This window comes from Nicotiana tomentosiformis, chromosome 11, assembly GCF_000390325.3.
Source record: "Nicotiana tomentosiformis chromosome 11, ASM39032v3, whole genome shotgun sequence".
In the NCBI taxonomy this organism is placed as follows: Eukaryota; Viridiplantae; Streptophyta; class Magnoliopsida; order Solanales; family Solanaceae; genus Nicotiana; species Nicotiana tomentosiformis.
In genome coordinates, this window is record NC_090822.1 from 120023102 (window position 1) to 120050537 (window position 27436).

Genomic DNA, 27436 nt, shown 5'->3' on the forward strand with positions numbered 1-27436 from the left:
AGTACAAATATAAAGTACCGAGTATGTAAGGCATGACAGTAGTATATAAAAGATATAAAAGAAACATAGAGTAAAGAACTCAACCTGTAATTTTGAATAGCTCTATGAATCATGAAAACTTATAATGTCATGCATGTGCGTATAAATGTCATATCATGCATAGGTATATGCGTACATAACATCATCAAGCCTCTGAGGGCATCCCATCATATCATCTCAGTCACTGTGGGCAAAATCATCAACGTATACCAGCTTATTAGGTGGTGGTATGTATATAACGCCATAACCTTTTCTCATATCCCATATACATATAATATACGCGTATATAACGCCTTCTGGTCATGGGTCAATGTACATGTATAAATGCATGAAATACATAAGAAATACGTTAATAAGATTTCTCGAATAACATAAAATCAATATGCCTTTCGGATAAACTTTATCAATTACATATTTTTCTGAGACCCATGAACAGAGGATATAATAATAATTCACATGGGAAATCAAGAATATAGACATCCCTAATATTTTTATAAATAGAGTCATTTATAAAAGTCGTGTATTTGCTCGTTTCGTTTGTATCATAGAGATCATGTCAAAAGAAAAGAAGAGATATTCTTAACATACCTTTAATGACGATTTTATCGAAGGCGATGAACTTAGCCTTCTCCACGCATAATCTCAATAAGTGAAAAAGAATCAGATTCTTTAATTAGTTACACTAGTAGATAATTTCACTCCTTAAACAGCAAGAATGCCTTCGTTGTTGCCATTATTGGTTCATTGCAAAATATACCTTCTAAGAAAAATTTTCTGGTTACAGAAGATTATCACTTTCAAGTTGTTTCCCTTCTTAGCATATCTGTACGTTATTTATGTTTTAGTAGTAGTATAAAGCACATGTAAGGCCCACTTTCTCACCTAATTTAATAATATTTGGAGGGATGAATCATAGAAAGTGATTCAAATATCACACGTATATAGCATCTTTAACAAATATCTTTTTCTTATCCCAACATTAATAAGAATGTCCCTTTATTAGGTGGGACCTACTTAGTAATACAAATTAGATTCTCTATCCCCTTAATCTTCTTTAAAAGCATCACGGTAAGCGCAAATAAATAATAAATCCATGTATAGTAATACAATTGAAAACGAAAAGTCCTTGTCTTATACTTTCAAAATTATTTAATAAACAACTCATCATATTTCTATTAAAAAATCATAAGTGATTTATAAATTTAAATTATACTAATATATCATAAACATTATGACATATAGAAAATATATGTTATAAAATTATAATAATAATTTTTTTTCATCCAAATATCAAGAGTATAAATTTTTGTACTACTAATTCTCAAAATGGGTAAGGATAACTTTTATTATGAGACAAAAATTTTCTAAAAAGGATAAAAACATAACTTTTCTTATGAGGAAGAAATTTCTTTTCTTATAATACATAAAATATTATTTAAAAGTTTCTTTATATCATGTGTTTAACTAAAACTTATAAAATAATATTATACTAGTAACTTTTGATAATCATATTTATCCAACATTTACAAAAGAATATTTCTCTTAAAAGAAAGTACAATTTCAAGGCAATATATAACGTTTTTGAATTTCAATAAACTTACGTGGTCTTACATCTATAACTTCATGTACGACCTTAATCTCTTCAAGCTCATATGGATTACTACGACTCATCCTAATATTAAAGTACGGGATGTAACAGACAAAACTCATTTTCTTTGATTTGCTTACCATCTCACCTTCACGAAATTATTTATCACATGTTTGAAATAGCATAATACTTATAATTCCAAAATAATCTCATTCCCGAACTTACTTCGATTAACTTACGACAAATTTTTAATGTACAAAAATGCAAAATGTAACATCTCATTTCCGAGCTTTCACCTATTTATTCATGGCGTACTTTCACGTATAAAAAAATATGGGGAGTAACATTATAACTCCTTTGGAACATTCGTCAATGAATGTTGACTGATGCACTTATCATTCTCATAACCCATAGCTATTACGAATATTGTAGTACTCCTCTTGCCATCTAGGCAACTGTTCTGTGAATGAATCCCAAAGGCCAGGGCATTCCCCCCTTTAGGCCTCTTTCTCACACCACGGCTCGTGGTCGGAATCCTTCCAATCTCGTAACTGTTGCTATCTTTTATCATCCAACTTGTACGACTCTAACTTTGTAAGTGCGCCTATACGACTTCTCTCTCCTTCTTCCTCCAGCTTTTAGCTAATCTCTAGACCTCACTTGGTAAACATATACAGAGCTCAATAAGATGTTCCTCTTGGCATCTATACTGAAGTTCTTCGCTCGGTACTTTATCGAACTTACGAATATTGTTATATCATATATCATAGAACTGGTTATTCATCTGTATGACTTTACTGCATCTAGGTAAGTCATGCTATACCATAATTCTTACCTTGGTTTTATTATTATCAAGGTCTGCTACCCAATTCTAGGTTACTCTCTCGCTTCTTATCATAGATGTATAAATCCAATTCCTTCAATATTTCCTTATCATTGTTCATCTAAAGGATGTAATCCTTATCTCCTCTCATACGTTGGAACTTTATCCATCTATTGTTGATTTACCTTAACATTGCTCCATAATCTACCACTGATAACTTGACCTCTTATGTAACACTGCCGTTGGGGCCCACATTGCATCGTGGAACATTTGAAGTAATTTTTCCTGATCTACTTGGGGGTGATACGATACTATACTTCCATAACCGTTTGTCATAACATCCTATTATGGTTTACCTTACGTGGGTATTTTAATCCTGTATAATGCATGAAATCATTACTCAATCGAAGGCCCAAACATCATTCCTGGATACTGAATTCCAGCGCTTCTAGCCTTCTATCCGAATTATGGACTATTCACGATCTTTTGCATTTGAGTATCTCGTACGTTGTTCACCTTTACCTTAATTACCTTAAAATCTCGCATCACGTATTCTATCTCTTTCATGACCTCTCTTCCACATAGATATAATTCACATCCACGACTTGAAGTTCTATTATAATACTTGCACCTCTGGTGCATACACACTCTGGTGGGAGCTTCATATTGACTTCTTATGAGGCCGGTACTCTTCTAACTGACTTTATCGTAGACCATTATAGAATATGGCTACTGTACTATCTCTCTTGTAGCTCAGATATTAAGAGTGATCCTGCAGTGTTCTCAATCATGATTTCTATAATTTTCTGGGCCCAATAATTAGACTCCTGATTTACTTGGTTGTTGTAACTCTTTAGTTTTCTCTTCCTTATGATCAGCCTTTATATAGGATTAAGCTATCTTCTGATCTGTGGCTCACGATATTAGTTATTACTTTAGCCTTTCATGGGTGCTATGGAATATCCATGATGCAATCTTCTAATAATTCAATCTTTTATCTATGACCTGGACTCAATTCTTTCTTTTAACTTGTTTTCTACGACTGTATGATTGTCAACATATACGCTGCATGGATAATACTCCATCTTAAGTACATTCATAACGTAACTAACTCTGGATTATTGATCGGATAATTTCTTTCGTTCCTTGTCAGCTTTATGCCCCCTTGTTGTGTGCATACTTAGGTTATCTTAGTTCCCACGCATGCCGGAATTTTCGTACAACTCATACGATCTCGATTGTTACTTTTAATTTTACTTCCCATTCATTAGCCACGGTAGGTGCCACTTTCTTATAGAGTGCATATAATATTGTAGTGAGAGTGTTGTTACAAGACCATTTCCTCTTTAGGTCACTGTGCTTAGGTTGAAGCCTTCTTCCTTATTTCCTCATCTAGTCTTTCATTGTAGTACTTAGGGAAGACCTTCCGACTCTTGTGAAGCTGCGAGCTTATTACATCGTATACTTGACAGAATTTTTGATGTTCTTCCTTGTCTATAATTATCCGTAATTACTTATTTCCACGCCCTTGTGCTTGTAGGGTTACTCCCGAACTAAATTTTTGATTGCCTTCCCAGTGAGACTATCTTTTATTTCCATAACATTCATATGGTACCTTTAACTACCCCGACTCCTATCTGAATATTTTTCAAGTATTACAATGTCATATCCGCGAGACTGAATTTCCCATGTTGGGGTTCACTATGTTTATCTTGCACGGTCTGTTGATTTATCTCTATCCTCTTGTTTAGCCATAAATAGGCTCTTCCTGAATCAACTACTAACTACTCATTAGCTCATTCTCATATCAATATTCTGTGTAATCTTTCATGGGTCATTTCCTTTATCTTAACTTACGTCCTGCACTAGCTCCTTATCTATCAATAACATCTCAGGTAAGAACCCTTACTTACTCTTCTTGTCATTGTGCTTGCATAATGTTCTGGAATCGTAGAATATCTGTAAGATTTGAATCAGTGCATTCTCATCCCTTTTCTCATTTTTTATCGCATTCTTTTACCATTCCATAGTTACTAGAACCGCTTAATTCTGACTTAATGCCACATCACTCCATATTCCCCCATTTAAAGGAGTACTAAGAATTGGAGCTACGACGATCTACGTATAGACGTTTTACCTTTTCATCTTTGGCATCTTTTCACATTATCGATGATCCTTAATCTCCTCGCGGTAATCCTTTTATACCAAGGATAACGAAATTCCTCACTTAGAGCTGCCGTGAGATAAGTAGAATACAACGTGTAATGCCAACTTATACATATGACATACTGGCCTATAAGGCCATACCAGTATCCGTATACATGATATTTGTATATAAGCCTCTAAGAGTGCATAAATATCATAAAGGTCAGAACAGATCCCCGCCATACCAAACAATATATATTCAAATCCTACTGACCAAATAGGCAACTCCGGAGCAAGTGGAGTGCACAAACACCTTCTGTTGAGCTGATAACCTACTGGGAAAACTCTCAACCTGTCTATAGGGACCTGCGAGCATGAAACGCAGCGTCCTCAGGCAAAAGGGACTTCAGTACAAATAAAGTACCGAGTATGTAAGGCATGACAGTAGTGTATAAAAGACATGAACGAAACTTGGAGTAAAGAAATCAACCTGTAATTATGAATAGCTTTGTGAATCATGAAAATTTATAATGTCATGCATGTGCATATAAATGCCATACCATGCATAGGTATATGCGTACATAACATCATCAAGCCTCTGAGGGCATCCCATCATATCATCTCAGCCACTGTGGGCAAAATCATCAATGTATACCAGCTGATCAGGTGGTGGTGCGTATATAACGCCATAACCTCTTCCCATATCCCATATACATAAAATATACATGTATATAACGCCTTCTGGTCATGGGTCAATGTACATGTATAAATGCATGAAATGCATAAGAAATACGTTAATAAGATTTCTTGAATATCATAAAATCAATATGTCTTTCGGATAAACTTTATCAAATACATATTTTTCTGAGACCCATGAACAGAGGATATAATAATAATTCATATAGGGAATCAAGAATATAGACATCCCTAATATTTCTATGAATAGAGTCATTTATGAAAGTTGCGTATTTGCTCGTTTCGTTTGTATCGTACAGATCATGCCAAAAAAGGGATAGCCTTAACATACCTTTAATGACGATTTTATCGAAGGCGATGAACTTGGCCTTCTCCACTCATAATCTCAATAAGTGAAAAAGAAACAGATTCTTTAATTAGTTACACTAATAGATAATTTCACTCCTTAAACAGCAAGGATGCCTTCGTTGTTGCCATTATTGGTTCATTGCAAAATATACCTTCTAAGAAATATTTTCTAGCTACAGAAGATTATCACTTTCAAGTTGTTTCCCTTCTTAGTATATCTGTACGTTATTTGTGTCTTAGTAGTAGTGTAAAGCACATGTAAGGCCCATTTTCCCACCTAATTTAATAATATTTGGAGGGACGAGTCATAGAAAGTGATTCAAATATCACACGTATATAGCACCTTTAACAAATATCTTTTTCTTATCCCAACATTGATAAGAATGTCCCTTTATTAGGTGGGACCTACTTAGATAGACAAATTAGATTCCCCATCCCTTTAATCTTCTTTAAAAGCATCACGGTAAGCGCAAATAAATAACAAATTCATGTATTGTAATGCAATTGAAAACTAAAAGTCCTTGTCTTATACTTTCAAAATTATTTAATAAACAACTCATCATATTTCTATTAAAAAAAATCATAAGTGCTTTATAAATTTAAACTATACTAATATATCATAAACATTATGAAATCTAGAAAATAAATATTATAAAATTATAATAATATTTTTTTTTCATCCAAATATCAAGAGTATAAATTTTTGTACTACTAATTCTCAAAATGGGTAAGGATAACTTTTATTATGAGACAAAATTTTTATAAAAAGGATAAAAATATAACTTTTCTTATGAGGAAGAAATTTCTTTTCTTATAATACATAAAATATTATTTAAAAGTTTCTTTATATCATGTGTTTAACTAAAACTTATAAAATAATATTATACTAGTAACTTTTGATAATCATATTTATCCAACATTTACAAAAGAATATTTTTCTTAAAAGAAAGTACAATATCAAGGCAATATATAACGTTTTCGAATTTCAATAAACTTACGCGGTCTTACATCTATAACTTCATGTACGGCCTTAATCTCTTCAAGCTCATATGGATTACTACGATTCATCCTAATATTAAAGTACGGGATGTAACAAACGAAACTCATTTTTTGTGATTTGCTTACCATCTCACTTTCACGAAATTGCTTATCGCATGTTTGAAATAGCATAATACTTATAATTCCAAAATAATCTCATTCCCGAAATTACGTCGATTAACTTACGACGAAACTTTAACGTACAAAAATGCGGGATGTAACATCTCATTTTCGAGCTTTCACCAATTTATTCACGACGTACTTTCACGTACAAAAAAAAGGGATGTAACACTATATCTTCAATGCAGAGGGTAGCCAGGAACGTGGGTTCATATCTTTTGACCCCCTTTCTTCAACTGCAAGGCCGAGATGTTCTCGGCGGCCATCTTCATGGGCTTATGCTAAAATATGGCAGAGATCGGGAAATCAGAGATTGCACGTGTCTAGAAGCCAAAAAATGTGATTCCCAAAATACCCTTACTACCCCGAGCTCCTCTCCTTAATCGCTTCTATAATAGTAGTAACTAGTTACAGATAATCCGTGCTGAGCACATGCCCAATAACTCTATGCTAAATCTTGGGGTGTAGTTTTATTTTTCTTTTCTTTTTTCCCTTCTTATTTATAAAAAAAGAGATTTTTATGTTGTGCAACTACTGTAATTGAGTAATTACAGTTTGCAACATAACTTTTGTCTAACTATCAATTATTTATTTCTGATTTCATGAGAAAATCTCCGTATATATCTCAAGCTAAATATTAGTCTCATAGAATAAGCAACCTGATTGTTTTATGCGATTTAGACTTTAGAATACTTCAACAAAGCAGTATATACAAATTTGAAACTTTTTTTATACCGGTAGTCTTTAAAAAATACTTAGAGTAACATAATATATGATTCATCTTTAGAATAATTTCTTCTTTGGTCGAGAAATAAGAAGTTTGAATAAATTATATTTGATCAAAATTAATTTTCTACAAAGATTAAATTTTTAGTAAGCATTTAAATCAGGTCCAGTTCATAAATTTGGCTGCCCAACGGACATTACAAAGTGGGTTCGTTGTAACCGTTACTTTAACAATAAATTAACCCAAATAATCGACTACCCAACTGCTTAAACTAAAAATAGCCAGTGAAAGTATAATATATACATAATTTATATATTATATTGTATAATTATATATAATTAATATATAAATTATGTATACATCTAGAAAAAGTAAACAATGAATATGACAGATTATTCGTGTAAAATCCCTTTACACAAGTATAAAAGTGGGCGTACGTGTAACTATAATTTTTTCCTAAAACTATCACTTTTATGTCCTTTTTTGGTGTTCAAATAAATCCCCAGAGTACATTAAATTCAATTTAATAAATTGTACATGCGTTGGTAATTTTGTAAGTGTCAAAATCAGGGACAAAAAGAGATTCACTATTTGTAGCATTCCATGAATTTCTAGAAAAAGCTCCATTATAACCTAATTTATGTAAACACATGAGGTAATGCAAGGTAGTAAATTAAGATATTATTGCTCTCTTAAGCAAGTGAAAATTACTAAAATTCAGTAAAGATTATTTGTAATCCTGTGAGTTCATGAATATTATTTGTAGTCCTGTATATAAAGATTTTTATTAGTAGTGATATATAAATTATTCTTTATTATTTACAACTAATAATGGCCATATATTTAGCCCCTCATGAGTATCATGCTAAGATATGTACTAATTTAAAATATTTTGGAGTGACCAATTATCTAAACCAGCGCCTCCTTGCATTTCTAAGTGTGCATAAGTACCTCTTTTGTTTGTTATGAGATATATTTGGTAGCAGCTATCAAATATACACGTGGCAACCAAAGAGTAAGCTAAGAAGGAGAAAAAACAAAGCAATTACATAAACTTTTAAATTCGTCATGTTTGTTTTGCATATAGTGATATAGATTTATGCCTTTGAGTCGGCTTGTAATAGGTTGACTAATTGTATATCTTGAATTTTTTGTCTATTCTCAATGGTTATACGTCTAGTATTATTCATAAACTTTTGAAGCTTATATTCATCCAACTGTATTTGGTGGAGGCAACTTAAATGATTAAAATAAAACAGGGGCAAAATGTGACTTGCAAAAAAAAAAAAAAAAGAACTAGGGCACAGTTATATGTAATATATTACATATATATTACTTTATTCCTACAACTACTTAAATGTGTTGCTAATAAATAAATTAACTTACAAGTAATGTTTCAACAACAACAATAACAACCCAGTATAATCCTACTAGTGGGGTCTGGGGAGAGTAGTGTGTACGCAGATCTTACCCCTACCCTGAGGTAAAGAGACTGTTTTCGATAGACCTTCGACTCCCTTCCTCTAAGAACTCCCCACATTGCTCTTGGGGTGACTCGAACTCACAACCTCTTGGTTGAAAATAGACGGTGATCACCACCGTTACAACTAATGTTTCAAGAAGAGAGCAAATTGAGCGCGTGGATGAAAAATGCAAGTAGGAACCACTTCCGGGATTAATAGAAGTTGCTCTTTTTTCAAGGACATAACAGTCCGTACATGCATAATTTTAGGAAGCATCTAATGTAACACTTGTGTAATAACCACTGAAAATGGACAATGCATATGAGATTACCAAAATACTCTTAAGAGCAGGACACGGGCCTAACAATTAGAGTATTTTATTGAAGAATTTTCAGAAATCAATGTTGTTTAATGACTATTAATTTCGTGTAGCTATACATAATTACTTTCTATAGCTATTATTAAGTTGTTACGTTAGTATATTCGCGTTGTTGTATTCATGAATACAACAACAAAAATTGTCTAAAATCAGGGCTGTTCAGTTGTACGTGCATTTATTCACATGTATTCGCATCATATATTCATGAATACAACAGCAAAAAGCGCCTAAAATTAGGGCAATCCAGCTGTACGCGCATGTATTCACATGTATTCGCGCTGCTGTATTCTTGAATACAACAGTAAAAATCGCCTAAAATCAGGGGCAGTCCAACTGTACGCGCATGTATTCACATATATTCGCGCCATGTATTCATGAATACAACAGCATAAAGCGCCTAAAATCAGTGCAGTTCAGCTATACGTGCATGTATTCACATATATTTGCGCTGTTGTATTCATGAATACAGTTGTACGCGCATGTATTCACATGTATTCGCGCCATGTATTCATGAATACAATACGACAATCCCTTAAAAATAGGTATGTCCAGCTGTCTAAGAGAGAGAAAAAACATACATAGCTTATTTCATGCATCAATGGTAGTATATATCATAAAATACTTATTTTGTTATAAATATAAAAGGTAGCTATAGAAAATAATATTTCAAAAAAAATTTAGTTTATAATAAATAGGGTGTATACCTTTGCTATAAGAGGTAAAATTTCCTATTTTATTTGATATGTGCCGTTTATGATTGCATTTTAATCAATTGTTATTTCTAATAGCATTAAATATATTATATTTCATGTTATAATTTTAAATTTGGATATTTGAGTGATTGTAAATTTTATCACTTCAAGAAACTTTAAATAGCCCAGTTAATTTCTATTTTTGGTGGACATAGGTACAATTTATCATAATACCATGTCAGTTCACATTTTTGAATGCATATTATAGTGGTATTTTCCTAGTTTACCTAGAATACTTTGGTAAATTTGATTTATTTCAGAATGTTAAGAGATTTTCTGACTCGGTACACATTATTTATTCATTTCACTCTAAAACTTAAGAATTCAAAATGTTAAGTCAGCAAGGATATCTAAATTTTGAGCAATAAATGTAATGTCAATTTGTTAGCTTTTATCAAGGAATCTTACAAGTTGCAATTTATAATAAATTATTTTAATGATCTTATATAAGCACTAAATAAGATTTTCAAGGCGATATGTTTTTAAAATATTGGTTGATATATTGGAATAAATGTTTAAACTTTTTTTGAATATGTTCGAATTTGAAAGCTGGTATTTTTTCTCCTCTAAAAAAGCTGCAATATTTTTTCAAGTGAAGGACATGTCCATACATGATTTTAATTTTAAAATATTTTTTTAACTTAACTTCAAAAATTACTTTCTTTTCAAATCTCACATTTTTATGTTCAAATGCTCAAACCTCAATAAAATAAAATAAAGTTAGTCGGCGTTTGGGCATAAGAATTGTGAAATTTTGAAAAAAAAAAAGTAAAATTCTTTTTCAAGTGAAAATGATATTTGAAAATTAGAATTGTTTTTGGAGATGAATACAATCTGGAGTTGTTTTTAAATTTTTATAAGTGATTTGAAGCGAAAATTTTGAAAACTGTGAAGTTTTTAAAATTTGTTCAATTTCAAGTAAATTTTTGAAATTTTCATGTCCAAATACTACATTGCTATAGTCGTATTATTCGTATTTTGAATTTATTAGTACTGCTACTTGATCCCCTTGTTTCATTTTGCGTGATCTCTTGAAACTTGTTAAGTAATAAACTTAAAGAAAAAATATGTGCTTTTTAAAACTCTGTGACGAAGAGATATATTTAAAAACATAAGTTTAAATAATATGATTGTTGTAAAGGAGTAACTACGGTTCACAGCTTTTGTCTAAACCAAACAGTGCTATCAATTATTTGGTTTTGATTTTCAAAGAAAATCTCCATAATTATCTGAAGCTAATATAGTCTCATAAAATAAGTAAGCTGATTTTATATTTGTTTTATATTACTACTATTATAGAAACGGCTAAGAGAGGAGCTTAGGGTCGTCCAGTGAATTGACAAAAATATCCTTTGAGTTTCTACTTCGTTGACATACCACCTTCACCAATAATATTGTTGAGCCCTGTTTTTGTATTTTATTACGTCAATTGCCATCACACAATTTGGTAAATAAAAAAATTTTTTGAGGCATTCTCATACCCAAATTGCCAAGCCATGTCTGTTTTAACGGAACACCTATTGGCCCCAAATTGATGTAAATAGGCGAAACCTAGCCTACATTTCAAGGCTCAAAATGTAGGCTGCCACGTGGAACGACTTTTGCTTCTTTGTTTTAAATTTCTACATTGATTATGGTTGGCCCACTAAATTCTTATTGCTTTACTTATTAGACTCCTCTACTACTGAAGTGATGATATCATTGTATGAACGTGGTACAATACTCTATTTTTCGTCTCTTACAAGTTTTATTTTATGTAACTTTTGAATATTTATGTACTTTGATAATATCATTTATTTGTTACTATATATTTTTTATCAATCAAATTTTATTTGGGGTTGAGAGGAGCTTTGTATTTAATTACATCGCAAGATGTATTATAAGATAGTTCAAAATATAAAAAATGAAAATCCAACAATTTATATTCCTAAATGTAAAGTAAAAGTTCTATATTTTTCTAAATATATAATGTTTAAAAGTTTGTAATCAATTTTTTATTTTAATATTTTTAGAAGTGTGTAAACAGCTTTTCTCTTAATTTCTTATTTGATTTTAAAATAAGAACAAGGAGAATATTAACTATTATAACCAAGCCACAAATTATTTACATAAGGCTAATTCTTAAATGATATTGCACCATCTCAAATCAAAACGTTAAGTTACTTTTATCAATCATTACTCAAGCCATTCCCATTTTGAAAAAAAACACTAGCTCCAATTTAGTTTAAATATTAATGGTAAATTAATTATATTTTTATATCTTATGTGAATCTTGCATTCCTTTTGACAAGAGAAATTGAGGTTAAATTAGAACTCATGGTATTACTGTCCAACGGTTAATATCTTTATCATTTGCATTTTATGATTATTTTTCCTTATGTTAAAAAAAGAAATATCATTTTATTTAATATTATTAACTAATCAAATGTCAACCAAGAAAAATTCAAGCTCCTTGGTTATTCATAAGGATGAAATAAAATGGGATAGTTTTTTGTTAATTTATTAACGAGCTAATAATAATTGATACATGAAAAATTGATCAATGCGTATCTTACTTTATGTATATTAAATTGGATATTAGGCATTTTAAAATTCAGAAGCTATTTGAAGTTATTGGTGAATACAACCGAATAATGATTATTGAGTTTCTTTAATTATGGATACCATCTACACTTTTGTTCGTGAAGTTCAGTGCTTGTATGCACTTGGAACAATTTCTATTACTAATCCATGCAATATATATTATTTATTCTTCGGCCAATATACATATTTTAATCAGTTAAATACTTAAATATTTTATAAATTTTCCCTTAAATATTTGAAAATATTATTTAAAAATGTTGGAACACCTCTAAATAATTTTAGATTTTTAATATTGGGCTGTTAGACCTGAAATTCCCAAGATACTCCTAAAACCCCAAGCTCTCAACTCTCCTTTATTAATAGTATAGTATAGGAAAGTATAGGAATATAATAATATAAATAGATAATAGAAAATTTACCAAAGCCGAATTATAAGTCTGTATTTACAATTGCGATTTATTTATTAACATTTCCAACTCCATAAGTTTACATTTCCGACTCTATTAAGTTAACATTTCCTGCTCTATAGGGAACTACAAGTCAATGGAGTTTTGTCACAGAGTTCAGTTATTGATTCCTTTGGTTTATGTGATTGCTCTTTTTTCCACCATTTTCGCTGTTGTTTCTGCATCCAACGAGGTATGTCAATGTTTCTGTATTTGATTTGACCCTTTTTTTCTTGTTATCTAATCCTAAGCTAATAAGATTAACTTGTGTATTTGAATTGATTGCTCGTCTTTCTTATGTTTTGAACTTAACCAACAGATGATTAAATTCTCCCTTTCTGAAAGGAATTCCAAAATTTGAAAATAAGAGGCAGAGTTGCAAGTTTGTAATTTTACAATAACGGCAATAATATACATCAGAATTTTGAGCTAATGAAGTGGTCCGATTTTTTGAATTTCTACTTTAAGGAGTTGGAATGTTGGATTAGGTTATAAGAATTGAAATTTGACTATTTTATAGTACTAAATTCTTATAGGTATGATATTTTTAATTATCTATAAATTATGTGTCTGTCCTTTAGTTCTTGCTTTTCGCTTCAAGCTCCACAAACCTTGTTGTTTTTTTTCTCTTTTAATAACACTATATTTTGGAAAGGTAAGAATACTTCTTAAATTAGGCAGAAAGAGGCAGTCTGGTGTGGATTGTTAGTTGTTTCTTTGTCTTTTTGTATTCAATAAACTGAGGATTAGTTAGAAAAGGTGGGATCTTTGTGGTGGAATTCTTGTTTTGTGTAGCTATGCGAATAAAATAGTGGATGCCGAAAACGTTGGCATGAAGGAAATGAGACAGGAGCTTTTCCCTTTGATAAAACTTAACAGAAAGTTTCAAAATTTGAATGCATTGAAAATGAAAAGTAGTTGAATCTTCTGGTGTATTTCTAAGACGTTGATTTATTTCATTTTTCCTTCTGCTTTTGTACTCAATGAACGAGAAAGTTCAGATTGTGCGGAGGACCTCTCATTTGAATCATGGTGGATGATTAGACATATGAACTGTCATTTTTTTTTGATAAGGAGACATATGAACTGTCATATGGACATGATTTTGTGGAGTAAAGAAAACAAATAGAATCGTCGTATCAATGCCAAGCAGTTTCTTTTCTAGGAGGGTCTAATCGATTTTTTATGTTTTGTAGTTTTGTGATTCCACATTTGTTTATGGAGATTCTGGGTGCAATGCTCCACCGTCAGTTTCATCAAAGATGCTGATAAAAGGAGGAACAGTAGTGAACGCTCATCACAAGGAGGTCGCTGATGTGTATATAGAAGATGGAATAATCGTGGCAGTGCAGCCTAACATTAAGGTAACTGCTAAAGTTTCTCTTTTTAGTTTGAGTTTGTTAATTGACTGGGAAGTGAATAATAGATCTTCTGTAGGAAAGCTAGTAGGGCTTCTTGTCTATTGTGATTGATCTCTCTGTCCGGATAGCTGAATTTGATGCCAATTTTTGTTTTGTTTCATTTGTAGCTATGTTTAGTTCTTATAATGTGGGAATAACGAAAGGGTCTAACACATAATTTGTTATTCTTCTAACAATCTGAACAACAGAGCCTCTCTACCTCCACAGGGTAGCGCTAAGGTCTGCGTACACATTATCCTCCCCAGACCCTATTGTGGGATTATACTGGGTATTATATTGTTGTTGTTGTTGTTGTAATCTGAACAACAGAAAAACGTTTTTCATATGTTTCAAGTTTGATTAATACATTCCTGAAATAAATAGCCCCGTGTACCTGAAACTTCTGCAATTTAATTCGAGATATAAATAAACCTTGTCCCTGGTATACCAAGATCGAAAGAATAGCAACTCTTGCGAGTTATTTAAGGAGAACATGTTACTGCTCAGTGCAGTATGATACTATCTTCTTTTTGTTTTCCTTTCTAGTTTCTGATGAAGACAAATCCAAATAAATTCACATGCTTTACGATAATATGAGATTATCATGTCCAAATTGTGAGCAGAATGTTCAGGTCTGGAAAAATATTGGGAAACCCTGGGTTGTGCCCTAGTAAATCAATGTGATGCTTAACTTAGCAAGGAAGTAAAGTATGTTTTTAAGTAGTCTATAGATGGATAAGACGAGATTCTAGAGGATAGCTAAAAAATCACCTGGACGCAATATGGTGGATATATGGATGTAGGATCCTATGGAAGGCGTTTACCGAGAAGAAATAGCTTTTTTAACTTAATACCATATTGCTAGACGCCGCACCATTATTGCTGGAGATAAATTATCTCCATTCTTTATAGGGATAACTAAAACTTCTTGCCTTTAAATTCTCATAGGATGATGCTGAAGTTTGCTGAGGTGGGAGAGTTGACTTAGTCTTGCTAGTCTTTAACTTTGTGTTTTAGGTTCGTATGTGTCCTTACTTGTTGATCAGCAAAATGATTCGCATTTAATTCATTTACTACTTAAGTATACCTACTAATATGCAAAAGCTGCCCACTCAAGCTGGCTATGTATTCCTGAAACTCTTTGTATGTTCTCAGTGATTGATAATTTTTATCTTTGGTGAGTGTTTTCATTGCTGTTTGTCTGAATATGATGCACATCTCAGTTTACAAGATCATCTGCAGGTTGGTGATGATATCAGAGTCATTGATGCAACTGGAAAGTTTATCATGCCAGGTAGAGTTTCTTTCTTCAGGCCATGGTGTTCAGTTGATTGCATCTTCTAGTATCAGGATCATACTTTTGCTTTTTCTCTGCCAGAAAGACCTATAATGCATGTCTACTGTAGACAAATACTTTTTATTGTCATATATGCAGCTCTTACATCAGTTCTACTTATTGTAATTTTATGTGAATAAGGAGAGAGTTTTCCTGTTGCGAGATTCCCTTGCTTAATACAAAATATTCAACTTTGAGTACATGAGAGCATTTTCTCGAAGTTATAGTTCCTAATAAACAAGTCTTTCTAGTAAACCTTGCTAGCATACAATTACTTCATTTGCTGATTCTCATGATGATGACAGGAGGAATTGATCCTCACACACACCTCGCTATGGAATTTATGGGTTCTGAGACAATTGATGACTTCTTCAGTGGACAGGCGGCTGCATTAGCTGGTGGAACAACAATGCATATTGACTTTGTTATTCCGGTAAATGGAAGCTTATCTGCAGGTTATGAAGCTTACGTAGAGAAAGCAAAGAGGTCATGCATGGATTATGGTTTTCACATGGCAATTACAAAATGGGATGAAACTGTTTCAGAGGATATGGAAATTATGGTCAAGGAGAAAGGTTCTTCTTATTTCTAGAGAGTGTGTAATTTGCATGAATACTTTTTTAGTTTTCGGTTCATACTTGCAGGGCATGCCATTGGGAAGCATCTTTCTACTGCACTTTTTGTTGTCTCTTTGTGACTTTGCGTCACTCTTCTTGACTATCTTTCTCTTACCCTAGGTATCAACTCTTTCAAGTTTTTCCTTGCTTACAAAGGATCTTTTATGGTTAATGATGAGCTTCTTATGGAGGGATTGAAGAGATGCAAGTCCCTTGGTGCCTTAGCTATGGTTCATGCAGAAAATGGGGATGCTGTATTTGAAGGTCAAAAAAGAATGATTGAACTTGGTATTACTGGTCCAGAGGGACATGCATTATCAAGGCCTCCAGTGGTAAAGTCGACCAATTTTGCTTCATGCCTAGGGATAAAGCTGCTTTAGTTTTTTCTTTGTCTCCTAGCTTGTCAACATGCATGCATGCACTTTTGCTCCATTGCCACCAAGTAAATGGCACTTTAAGTTCAAGAAAGAACCAATTATTTGGTAGACATTTGTGCTGTAGAATTTTTATTCTGTCGCATTGTAATAACTAGTAAAACAAGAGCAGAGAATTATGTCTAGTACATCGCAGCATTGGAAATATTTTTCACTTTCTAGCAAGGAATGTATATTACAAGGCATAACATTTTGAGACAAGATATTAAGGCATGGTGACCAACCTTGCAAGATATAGATTCTATCTGCGACAGCTTGACAGAGATAGTGAAGTGAAGTATTTTCACTTTAAGCTTTTATGTGGTTAAGGTTCCTCTGGAATTCTCCCTTTCTCTTTCTTAAATATTTGTGCTGTTTCTCTTTTGGTAGAAAATGTTTTAACAGTTCGCCAACTGTGTCTCAAAAGAAAAAAGTATTCATCATTGTAATAGCTTGTGTTGGTCAATCTCACCAAATAATATCTTTGAATCTTAATTCTGTTTTACTGTATAATGTGAAAGTGCGGCATTACTATTCTGCCGATTATCTTTCGTGAAATTAATTAATTAAGAGCAGGATGAGAATTGTGCTGCATAGAAACAAATGTGAGTGTATTGTTCGACATGACAGAACTTGCTTTCTAGATAAATTATAAGTGATTGAGATGAAGAAATGTAAGTACTTGTTTTATTCCTATTAGCGGGTTAAACTGAATATATGGGCTAATTCAATGAACGATATTTGTGTAGAAATATAATTGGATTATATATGAATACGTAATAAACATGTTTGGGTCTTCTGCATATGTTGACGGCATAGGATAGACGTGACCATTAGTCAGATAATGGGAAAAGTTTTTGGACACAACAAAGCTTGGTAACTATAGTTGTAAGTCATGGATAATCATGGTTTCAAGTTTGTTGTTATTTGTCGTATTTCTGTTCTTTCCAGACCCCACTTGTGGGATTACACTGGGTTTGTTGTTGTTCTAGCCAACAATGTCCTCGCTCTGACTATGAATGTTTGTGCTTTCATTTGACAAGGCTATTTCATTCTTTGTATAACTTTTCCTAATGGCGTTCCTTGCAATGTCATCAATAATTGCAGCTGGAGGGAGAGGCTACTGCTCGAGCTATTCGCTTGGCTGGCTTTGTGAACACTCCACTGTATGTTGTTCATGTCATGAGCATTGACGCGATGGAAGAAATTGCCAGAGCTCGGAAGTCAGGTTTGGCATAAACTGTTTGAATATTGTTTTTTATGTCAATTTGAATGAGTGGCTTCATAGTGCCTACTTTATGGCGAATGTGCCTTGATTCCTTTTCCCGTCTAAGAAATACTAGTATGTAGTAATATTCAAGTTCTTGGTTTCAGCCTCATCAAATCATTCATGCAAACCCAGACTGGAGTTAAATTTTTGTTCAGTCTTTCCTAATTGACCATGGAGCTCTTCTGTTTGGTCCTTTTCTGGTCTCTAGCAGTAATGAAATTGTTTCCTCAACTTTGAAGTTACCGATCTTCACTGGGAGCTTGTAATTAAAACTTTACTTATACATGTAGTGTTTTTACCTCTAAATCATCTGTTTGCATTTTGAAACACATGCTTATTCGCATGCTTGTAGATTTGATCCTATTTTACTTCCATGTCAATGTTATTTATCAAAAAGTATGCTTCAGATACCAGTTTCATGCCACTTGACTTATGCCTCTAGATTACATTTACCATCTCATTTCAGGTCAGAGAGTTGTCGGGGAGCCAGTAGTTTCAGGTTTAGTTCTTAATGATTCAGTACTTTGGGACCCTGACTTCCATTTTGCAGCTAGGTAAAATCATTTTCTCCTCTGTGGTTTATAGTTTCTTTTTCTCCCTTCATATGGCATAAAATGTGCGTGAACATTTTTACTAGTTCAGGTATGTGATGAGCCCACCAATCAGAGCAGTAGGTCATGGGACAGCTCTTCAAGGAGCTCTTGCAACGGGGCTTCTGCAGGTTTTCCCCTTGATCATTGTATAGATATAAAATGTGCTTTATTGTGTTATCACAAATTTGAATGCTACTTGGGATTCCATTGGCCATAGCCCATATCTGAATATTCCGCTTTCCCCGTCATATGATTCTATCCGTCAACTCATATGAGCAAGACATGAGTTATTGGTGTTGAACTGATCAGCATGGCTTCATATATGCAGCTGGTAGGAACTGATCACTGTACCTTCAACTCAACTCAGAAAGCCCTAGGAATTGGTGATTTCCGGAAAATACCGAATGGTGTTAATGGTAAGAAAAATTTCCTTTTTCCTTTCATATATCTATTGCTTTGTCTTTAGCTTCCTTTTACGCTATTTCTAAGTTCTTCAGGATAACCCGTTTCTGTATAGGTATGGAGGAAAGGATGCATTTGGTTTGGGATACTATGGTGGTAAGCTGGGGCATTATATATTGTTCTTAATATGAGATGATGCTCAAATGAATTGTGTGATATGCAACTATATTGTTTACTTACTTTCGATTTTTTTGTCAGGCATCTGGTCAAATATCTGTCACTGATTATGTCCGCATAACAAGCACTGAATGGTAAACTTGAGCCAAAACTTTTGTAGATCTTCTGATGTTTATTTCAATCTGAATCTCCACCCACCAGCCTAATGCTTATGCTCTCTTCTTTGGTTTAAATCCGCTGTACAAATTCAACTGTCTTATAACGGAAGCTTAACTTGAAATACCTGATCTTGTGTTTTAGTGCTCGTATTTTCAATGTCTATCCAAGGAAGGGAGCAATACTTGTTGGGTCTGATGCAGATATAATCATATTAAATCCAAATTCGAGCTTCGAGATTAGTTCAAAGTCACACCATTATAGGACAGATACCAATGTCTATGAGGGTTGGAGAGGCAAGGTAAGATTCGCAAATTATTGGGTTTTATGTATCCTATAATCCTTGCCAAAAGTATGTTGCAGAACTTTGTTGAATCCAGTGATTGTATTGTTTGATGTTCTAGTGAATTTACTTAATAAAAGTAAGAAAGTACTACATCAGACCTTCATTTTAACTTTTTCAAACCCAGTTTTGCACTCTTCATAATATGATTTACTGATATGTCCTTTATTTACATAGTGAGAAACTATTATCTGTTTTCACATTAATACCTGTTTGACTCTGAACCTGATCTAAACAGTTACCAGGATGCACTACATTGTGTGTGATATTAAGGAAAAAAATCGATATAGGTGCAATTGAATGTGACCCTTAAGAACTTGTGCCTTCAATAAGATATTCTCACTTCATGTGAAAGTTGTAATTGTCCAATTCCATAAAGAAAATTTCTATTGTCAGGAGAGGGAACACTATGTTTTCCAGCAGAGTAAAATTTTCTATAATTTAACCATCTGCTGAAGTTCTGTTTTTTGTTTTTTTTCAACAACATTTGCCTTGCCCTCAAGTCACCTAATTCCAACTGCCCCCTTCTTTTTTCAAACATTGCCACTGCTTTACGTTCCCAATTTGTTAAATCTATGCTTTCTTCTTTTTCCTTTTTATTCTTTATGCAGGGAAAGGTTGAAGTTACAATTGCAGGAGGAAGGATTGTTTGGGAAAATGATGAGCTGAAAGTTGTTCGTGGTGCTGGCAAGTACATTGAAATGCCACCTTTTAGTTATCTCTTTGACGGGATAGACAAGGCAGATGCAAAGTACCTCTCTTCCTTAAGAGCACCAGTAAAACGGTCAACAACTTGATTTAGCAAATTCAGTTTTCATTTTCAGTAAAAGAGATTTGTTTCCATTCACTGGTAAATACAGAACAACTATAAGGACATTTTTGCTCCTGTAGTGTTACTAGGCCATTGGGCACATAATGTTGTTTTATCAAATTGATGTTTATTCCATAAAGGATATTGTACAATGGTGTATAGCTGGATTACTGAATGGAGATTAAAATTTTAACTCATTATGCATAATATAAATAGATACCAAGAATCACATAGCTATTGATTGTAACACTGCTATATTTACTTGAGTTTTACTCCAAGCAAGAGGCTTGGATGCATACATATACCCTAATGAAAAATTGATAAAACTCTCTCATGCTTACATTTAAGAACACATGAGAGAAATAGTCAGTTCAAGACAGTTACAAAGGGGGCTGCGCGCGCACACTAAAAAACCGCGGCATCATACAGGAAGACAGCAACTAAGGTAGGTCAGGAACTTGCTCTTTTTCCTCTGCACAAAGGACATGTCCAAAATGATTAGAGGTATGGTTGCAGCTTGCATAACTACAATGTGTATGGAAGCTATTTTGGTATATAATGTTTGGATGTTCTGATCCTAGGGCGTCAAGTAAGGACGAATATGGATCAGAACAAACCCCAATATGCACTTCTATTCAGTTACTTGAGGAAATTCTGTTTTGAGAATCTTATAATGCATAGTATTGAAGATGTGTTTACCATGTAACATATATTTTTTTTGAGTTTAGGATGTCTTACCCTGGCAGCTTGCTCTCGCTCCCTGCAAAGAAGCTCCTGCTCAAAATCATAGCTACGATGAGTTAAATCACTTTTGTGATGCTTCCTGTTGGCGCGCGCTTGAGAGAACACCACAGAATAATTGGTCTCACTCGGAGTCTTTTGATCCCACTCCCCAAATTGAGGTACAGACAACCAACCAGTTCTCTACAAATTTAGAAAATCATCTGATAAGTTATTAATAGCTAGTGAGTAGTTTCCTCGTACAAAGCTCATAGTAGGAATTCATGACTAATAAAACTTTGCAGTCCATGATTAAAAGTGTGAACATAATGAACATAAACAATTTGAGGGAGAGATTGCTATAAAGGGAACACTTTTACACATGAAGTAAGACTTCTAGGTGCAGTAATGATCACTTGTTATTTATGGTTGGTGTTGCTTTCCGTAATTTTTCGTTCTTCGTGGGCTCTAGGTATTCTATAGGGTCGGCTTATATGAATCTTTTGTATCCATTCTGCCCAATTTAGGTTATTTTGTTCCGCTACTAAATAAATTATATTTTAAGAAATATAATGATTATCCAAAATTAGACATTCTAAATATCTCACACTTCTAGGTGTTCTTTTTTTAGCTGAATTTGCATTTACCTGAGAGGTCATAGGTCTTGCTGCATAACTTCTTATCATGTGATTTTTAGCCATACCTCATCTTCTTTTATCACTTTCTATTGTCATACCAACATGCGTATGGAGGTCTATGCCAGCTTTAGAGGCGAGCCTACATCATATTGTCTATAGAGGTCTAACTAGGACATGATGAAACTATCTTAGGTGACATTCTCTCATTTTATCCTCCATGTGTGTTAATTACATGTTGACATTCACATTTTCATGTTCATCTTGTGGATATATTGCACCATAGAGGCCAATAATCATGCAGTTACCAAACCAAATACAAGTCTCTATTATATGATTAAAGGAAAGTTTGTCTCCAGAGTCTCATAATTACTTAAAATGAAGATATGTCTGCTTATGTGAATGAAATTTCATGAGTTCAGAAACAATTTTCTTACCATAGGTGAAACATCCCGGTGTTTGCCAAGGTCTTGCTCATTTCCCACGCTGTGTTGTTTATGCTGCTGCTTTTTAGCACGAGCTTGGGAGAACACTGTGGGATAGTTAGGATTGTCCCCTGTCTTTTGATCCCGTGCTCCATATTGAGGCACTGCCACGGGACTATTTTTCTAAAATTTCAGAAAGAGAAAAAAATAGAACTATCAGTGACACACTGAACACTATGAGTTACCATCTCTCTGGAAGACTTGAAATGCTCTTTAAGTTTTGAATCATTAAATATATCATAAACTATGGTAAACGAAATTTATACGATTTGAAACAAGGTCACAAATGATGAGATGGGAAACATAGTTTAGCCTTTTCTATTAGTTTATATCCCCATGGTCAATGCACATTAACTAACACAAAACATGATGAACATAGTGCTATAAAACGAAGTTAACACAACTTGATGAATGTAGCATTAAAACCGGAATTAAATTCACATATGTGGTGAACTTTTGACGTATATTTTGTCAGTACATATGTATACTTTATAGCTACTGCACCAGAAAGTTTCTCATTTGCACCTTCTATTTTCCTTTTTATTACAAAGTTATAGGAAAAGAGGAAAGATTTAACTGGATCAGAATTGCTTAAAGACCTTGGATTAGAATTCGTGACACTACAATTTGAATCCTGATCTCTTCGCTGCACCTTTCTCACATGCATCCGGTTTTGGTGTAATATATATGTGTAGTACCTTTGTTCTCTTTCTTGGAATTTGTTCTTATCCTACGATGTATTGGTCAAAATTTCCCTTTGTCAACACAAATTCACACGCTAAATTACAAACTACACAGACTAGACTTATCTGGGATGATGTATAGGATAGTTCTTTCTTAGGGACAGGTGCAACTCCTAATCTCAAATCACCAGTTGCATAATTGACATAGTAAAATGGACAAATACATGGTAAATGGTTTGCAGTAAAGAATTCCATGACCTTTCTACTTTTCTCTTCTTTGCCAGCTAACAAACACTTCTAGCCCGATTGGTAAAATGGATTTACAAAGTCTCAATGGTCGGGACTCCTGACCTAACCTATGATTCTCATGGAACTAACTAAAAGAAATGGTTAAGAGACTTGACATCTCGTGGTGCCAAGCAGAACCATTACTATCACTTGCTGATTTTCCTACTTGTTTCCTAGGAAGCACGTCTTCCCTGCTAGAAACTGCCCTCAACTTGTACGGATGAAGCAGCTCGACATCCAACTAGTTGGTTGGGCATTCTCGTCATTTTGGGGGTAAGTAGCAACACCGTTCAACCCCCTTGGGTGGGTGAAGGAAAAAACCTTCTTTTGCTCGCCTTAGTATAAGCCATACTACTCATGGTCTAAAATTGTTGATTTACATATGCAAAATAGAGGCTAGTAATCAAGTTTGTTTTGCCATGCCATGGACAAGTTTCTATTGTATGACTTGTTGAAGACATAACTAAGTAAATAAAAATGTTTCCTCTCTAATAGCTTAACTTTTAGATGAGGTGATCATCACACAATTAAATATAACTAAAAGGAAGTTTGTCTTGAGACTCAAGAAGCAAGTATTTCTTACCTTTGATGAAACCTCGGTGTGCTTGTTAAGCTCCTGTTCATTTCCCAAGTTGCGGCGTGCTATATCATGTTTATGCCGCTTCTTGTCGGCACGAGCTTGGGGGGGAACTTTCGCACAATCAGGACTACCCCCACTCTTTTGATCCCACACTCCAAATTGAGGCACAGACATAGGACGTTTCTACAAATTTAACAATAACACTACGATCAGTTATCCGTTCACTAGAAGACATGAAATGTTAAAGGAACTCCTGGCAATATTGTTAGAGGAATGTTTTGATAGTTATATAATGCATTAGATGAAAATGCATCTGCATGTGTAAATGAATTATTCAAGTATTAGAAACAAAGTAGTATTTCTTACCATGGATGAAACCTCTTGATGTTTGCCAAGTTCTTTCTCATTTCCAAGGCTTCGGCGTGTTAGATCATGTCTATGTGGCTTCTTGTTGGCTTGAGCTCTCGGGGACACCTTGGAATAATCAGGATTTCTCTCTGTCATTTGATTCCGTGCTCCAAATTGAGGCACTGGCGTTGAACTATCTTTCTACAGATCCAGAAAAACTATTAGTTAAACGATGACATTGTAAGTTACCTCCTCTCTGCAATACATATGAAAGGTTATCTGTGAATTAATTATTAAATATATTGTATGCTAGAATAACTTGCATAAGGAGATCGATAAATGATCTTGATAAGGTGATGGTTCCTCTTAATTTAACGCCAATCCTCACCTCATGAGTTAAATTTTTGGAGTCAAATTAGGACTAATGTCCGCATTTCTTAACAAAATAAGGAGCAGTATTCATATTGTTGCACTACCAAAGATATGTTCCCATTGTACTACTAAAGGAAGGTGTATCTCTTGAGACTTACAATGCATGAAATGAAGTTATTTGTGCATATAGAAATGATTTTTATGATTGTAGAAAAAAATATTTCTTACTCTGGGTGAAACTTCTTGGAGCTTGGTAAGAATCTCTTGGTCATTTCCCAGGTTGTGCTGTGCTAGATTATGTCTATTCTGCTTCTTGTTTGCCCGAGCTTGGGAAAATACCATCGAAAAATTAAGATTGTCCCCAGTTTTATGATCCCAAGCTCCAAACTGAGGCACAGACGGCGATCCATTTTTCTGTATATATCGAAAGATAAAACTGTTTTAAGTAGTTAAACAATGATAATACAGTGTTACATCTATGATATGAGATGTTATATAAGCATCGAATAATTAAGCATATTGTAAACTACATTGACTTGTCCAAGGAGAAAGATTATGAGTAATTTGGGGAATGTTCACACTAGTGAACTCTCTACAGGATACTGTGTATGCAAATAAGTTCCCCTTTCTAGATACAATTTTGGGAAAACCAAATACATAAAGTAGGATAATTAACTTGGAGATCATAGGTATTGGGTCGAGTCCTGTGAATGGAGTTGCCTTTGATATTGAGTATTTTACCCCTCAACGGGAGTCGGCCCCCAAAATGAATATTAGATACCGAGTGTGAACCAAAGAAAAGATTAAACTTTACAACAACTGGCACTCTTAGTGCCCCGACACCCCCACAACATGTACACCATCAAGATAGAAACATAAGAGGTTGATCTTAGAGGGATGGATCCTTATCACACGCAAACAGAAACATGACCAGTACGCCCACAAACAACTCACGTGGCATAATTATCTCAATATGCATGGACCCGCATTAACAACGCACGTGCAAAGAAAACTTGGGAGAAATAATAGCTCTCCATCCTATGATATTGTTATGATTTCTCAGATATTACTTTTAAACTAAAATATAGTACGACTTACAATTGAGTGAATAAAGAGATGAAAGTAATTCTTGTAATTTATACAGACATTATTGCACAAATAATAAGACAATACTAAAAGGGTTTTATGACTAATATATCTACATTAAGAATAAATGTATCCTGTTATTAATTAAAGAAAAGAACTGAAATATTTTAGTGTACAAGAGAATCATAAGGGTATCTCTAACAATTAAATTCACGCTAAGAGCCATATAAATTAATACTTAACATTAATGATGATGATCTTAATTTTTCTAAAATCATATTTCAATATTATTGAAGTCGAGCCTTGGCGTAAATGGTAAAGTTGCTGCCATGTGACCAGGAGGTCACGGGTTCGAACCATGGAAACAACCTCTTGCAGAAATGCAGAGTAAGATTGCGTACGATAAACCCTTATGGTACGGTCCTTCCCCGAACCCTGCGGGAGCTTAGTGCACCGGGCTGCCTTTTTTTTTAAATATTTCAGTATTATTATTGTTATTCCTTAGGAAATCGTGAAGGCCATATAGGCATAAACAGAAGACACAGCAGGAGAAACAAAACAAAAGCAATAAAGAAATATCCAGAAAAAAGTACAATAAAAAAAACTTTAATGGATCCTGAGAAACAAAATCTCCAACTCATAAAGATACATTAACTACTCTATCATCGTTTTCATCTAAAATAGCAATTTTCTCTATCATATTCCATTAAAAAAATTAAACAATCTTCAAAAGAAAAGAAAAGGAAAAACAAATATGTGAGAAATACATAATAAAAATTACAATCTTTCAAGATAACAGGAAAACAAAATAAAAGACATACCTCCCTTTGTTTCGCCATTTTGGAGCAGAAAATTGGATTGGAAAAGAAGAGAGAAAATGGTGGAATATTTTTTGAGAAGAGATTAATTATGTGTTTGTCTCGTGTATATATAAGCCTCTAATTTCTTATGGAGTTTAAATTAACTTGCCACATATTCTAACTATTCATTCATATCCATTGCCTTAAGAAACTACAGGTAAAAATTAAAAGGTATATATTAGACCCAAAAAAAAAGAAAAAGAAGGAAAAGCATAAAGAGCAATGGAATTGCTAAGATTAATTTGGTTAGTTTATAAAAATAGAGGAAAAGTATTAAAAAGATTTCTTTCTCTTTTTGGATGTCAAATGAAAAGTAAAAGAGGGTATACTTGTATTATTTTTAATTTTTCCTTGTTTTCCTTAGATCTTTGCTGAGGAAAATTCCCTTTTAACAATAAGCCCTTTTATAGAATCTCTTAAAAAAAATTAAGTTAATAGGAAATTTTCTTCTCGCCACTTCCCTTAAAAATTCACAATATACTCCCCCCCCCCCCCCCCCACAACTCTTTTCTTCTTTTCCTTTTTCAATTTTATAGACACCCAAATCTTTTATTTCTTAGAATATCCATCTCAATCTTTGAGAATAGCACTTTGTCATTGAATCTTTTATTTTAATTACTGTTTTATTAAATTATTAATTACTATTTTATTATAGAGATTTACTTATGAAGAGGAGTCTTGACGCAAATTGTCATCGTGGAACAACCTTGAGTA

At 33.4% G+C, this 27436-nt stretch overlaps 2 protein-coding genes across 5 annotated transcripts; one reads left to right on the top strand and one right to left on the bottom strand.

The window, feature by feature from the left end:
* Nucleotides 1–13165: 13165 nt before the first annotated feature.
* On the top strand, nucleotides 13166–20862 carry LOC104086368 (dihydropyrimidinase). Of its 2 annotated transcripts, XM_009590614.4 has the most exons (13): nucleotides 13166–13340; nucleotides 14344–14511; nucleotides 15790–15841; nucleotides 16189–16458; nucleotides 16621–16832; nucleotides 18021–18141; nucleotides 18650–18737; nucleotides 18826–18904; nucleotides 19105–19192; nucleotides 19294–19334; nucleotides 19437–19489; nucleotides 19656–19812; nucleotides 20466–20862. In XM_009590614.4, the coding sequence occupies exons 1-13, from the start codon at nucleotides 13245–13247 to the stop codon at nucleotides 20649–20651; spliced, it is 1611 nt and encodes a 536-aa protein (XP_009588909.1). In that variant the 5' UTR covers nucleotides 13166–13244; the 3' UTR covers nucleotides 20652–20862. The 2 variants fall into 2 exon arrangements, with proteins under 2 accessions (XP_009588909.1, XP_018622909.1); XM_018767393.3 differs by lacking the exon at nucleotides 13166–13340 and having other exon boundaries at nucleotides 14381–14511; nucleotides 15771–15841.
* Nucleotides 20863–20902: 40 nt separating this feature from the next.
* On the bottom strand, nucleotides 20903–26841 carry LOC104086369 (uncharacterized). Of its 3 annotated transcripts, none has more exons than XM_009590616.4 (7): nucleotides 26684–26841; nucleotides 25005–25190; nucleotides 24435–24605; nucleotides 24060–24239; nucleotides 22458–22628; nucleotides 21404–21589; nucleotides 20903–21137 (listed from the first exon to the last, which is right to left on the bottom strand). In XM_009590616.4, the coding sequence occupies exons 1-7, from the start codon at nucleotides 26699–26701 to the stop codon at nucleotides 21087–21089; spliced, it is 963 nt and encodes a 320-aa protein (XP_009588911.1). In that variant the 5' UTR covers nucleotides 26702–26841; the 3' UTR covers nucleotides 20903–21086. The 3 variants fall into 3 exon arrangements, with proteins under 3 accessions (XP_009588911.1, XP_009588910.1, XP_070044772.1); XM_009590615.4 differs by having other exon boundaries at nucleotides 24423–24605; XM_070188671.1 differs by lacking the exon at nucleotides 22458–22628 and having other exon boundaries at nucleotides 24423–24605.
* Nucleotides 26842–27436: the final 595 nt, after the last annotated feature.

Bases quoted from the DNA above. Each gene is read 5' to 3' on its own strand.
- LOC104086368 (XM_009590614.4), top strand. From the start codon at position 13,245: ATGGAGTTTTGTCACAGAGTTCAGTTATTGATTCCTTTGGTTTATGTG. The intron at 16,833-18,020 runs GTAAAGTCGACC...CAATAATTGCAG, and splicing joins CATTATCAAGGCCTCCAGTG to CTGGAGGGAGAGGCTACTGC. The intron at 19,813-20,465 runs GTAAGATTCGCA...TTCTTTATGCAG, and splicing joins ATGAGGGTTGGAGAGGCAAG to GGAAAGGTTGAAGTTACAAT.
- LOC104086369 (XM_009590615.4), bottom strand. The intron at 22,629-24,059 runs GTAAGAAATACT...CTGAAATTTTAG, and splicing joins ACACCGAGGTTTCATCAAAG to AAAAATAGTCCCGTGGCAGT. The intron at 21,590-22,457 runs GTAAGAAAATTG...CTAAATTTGTAG, and splicing joins ACCGGGATGTTTCACCTATG to AGAACTGGTTGGTTGTCTGT.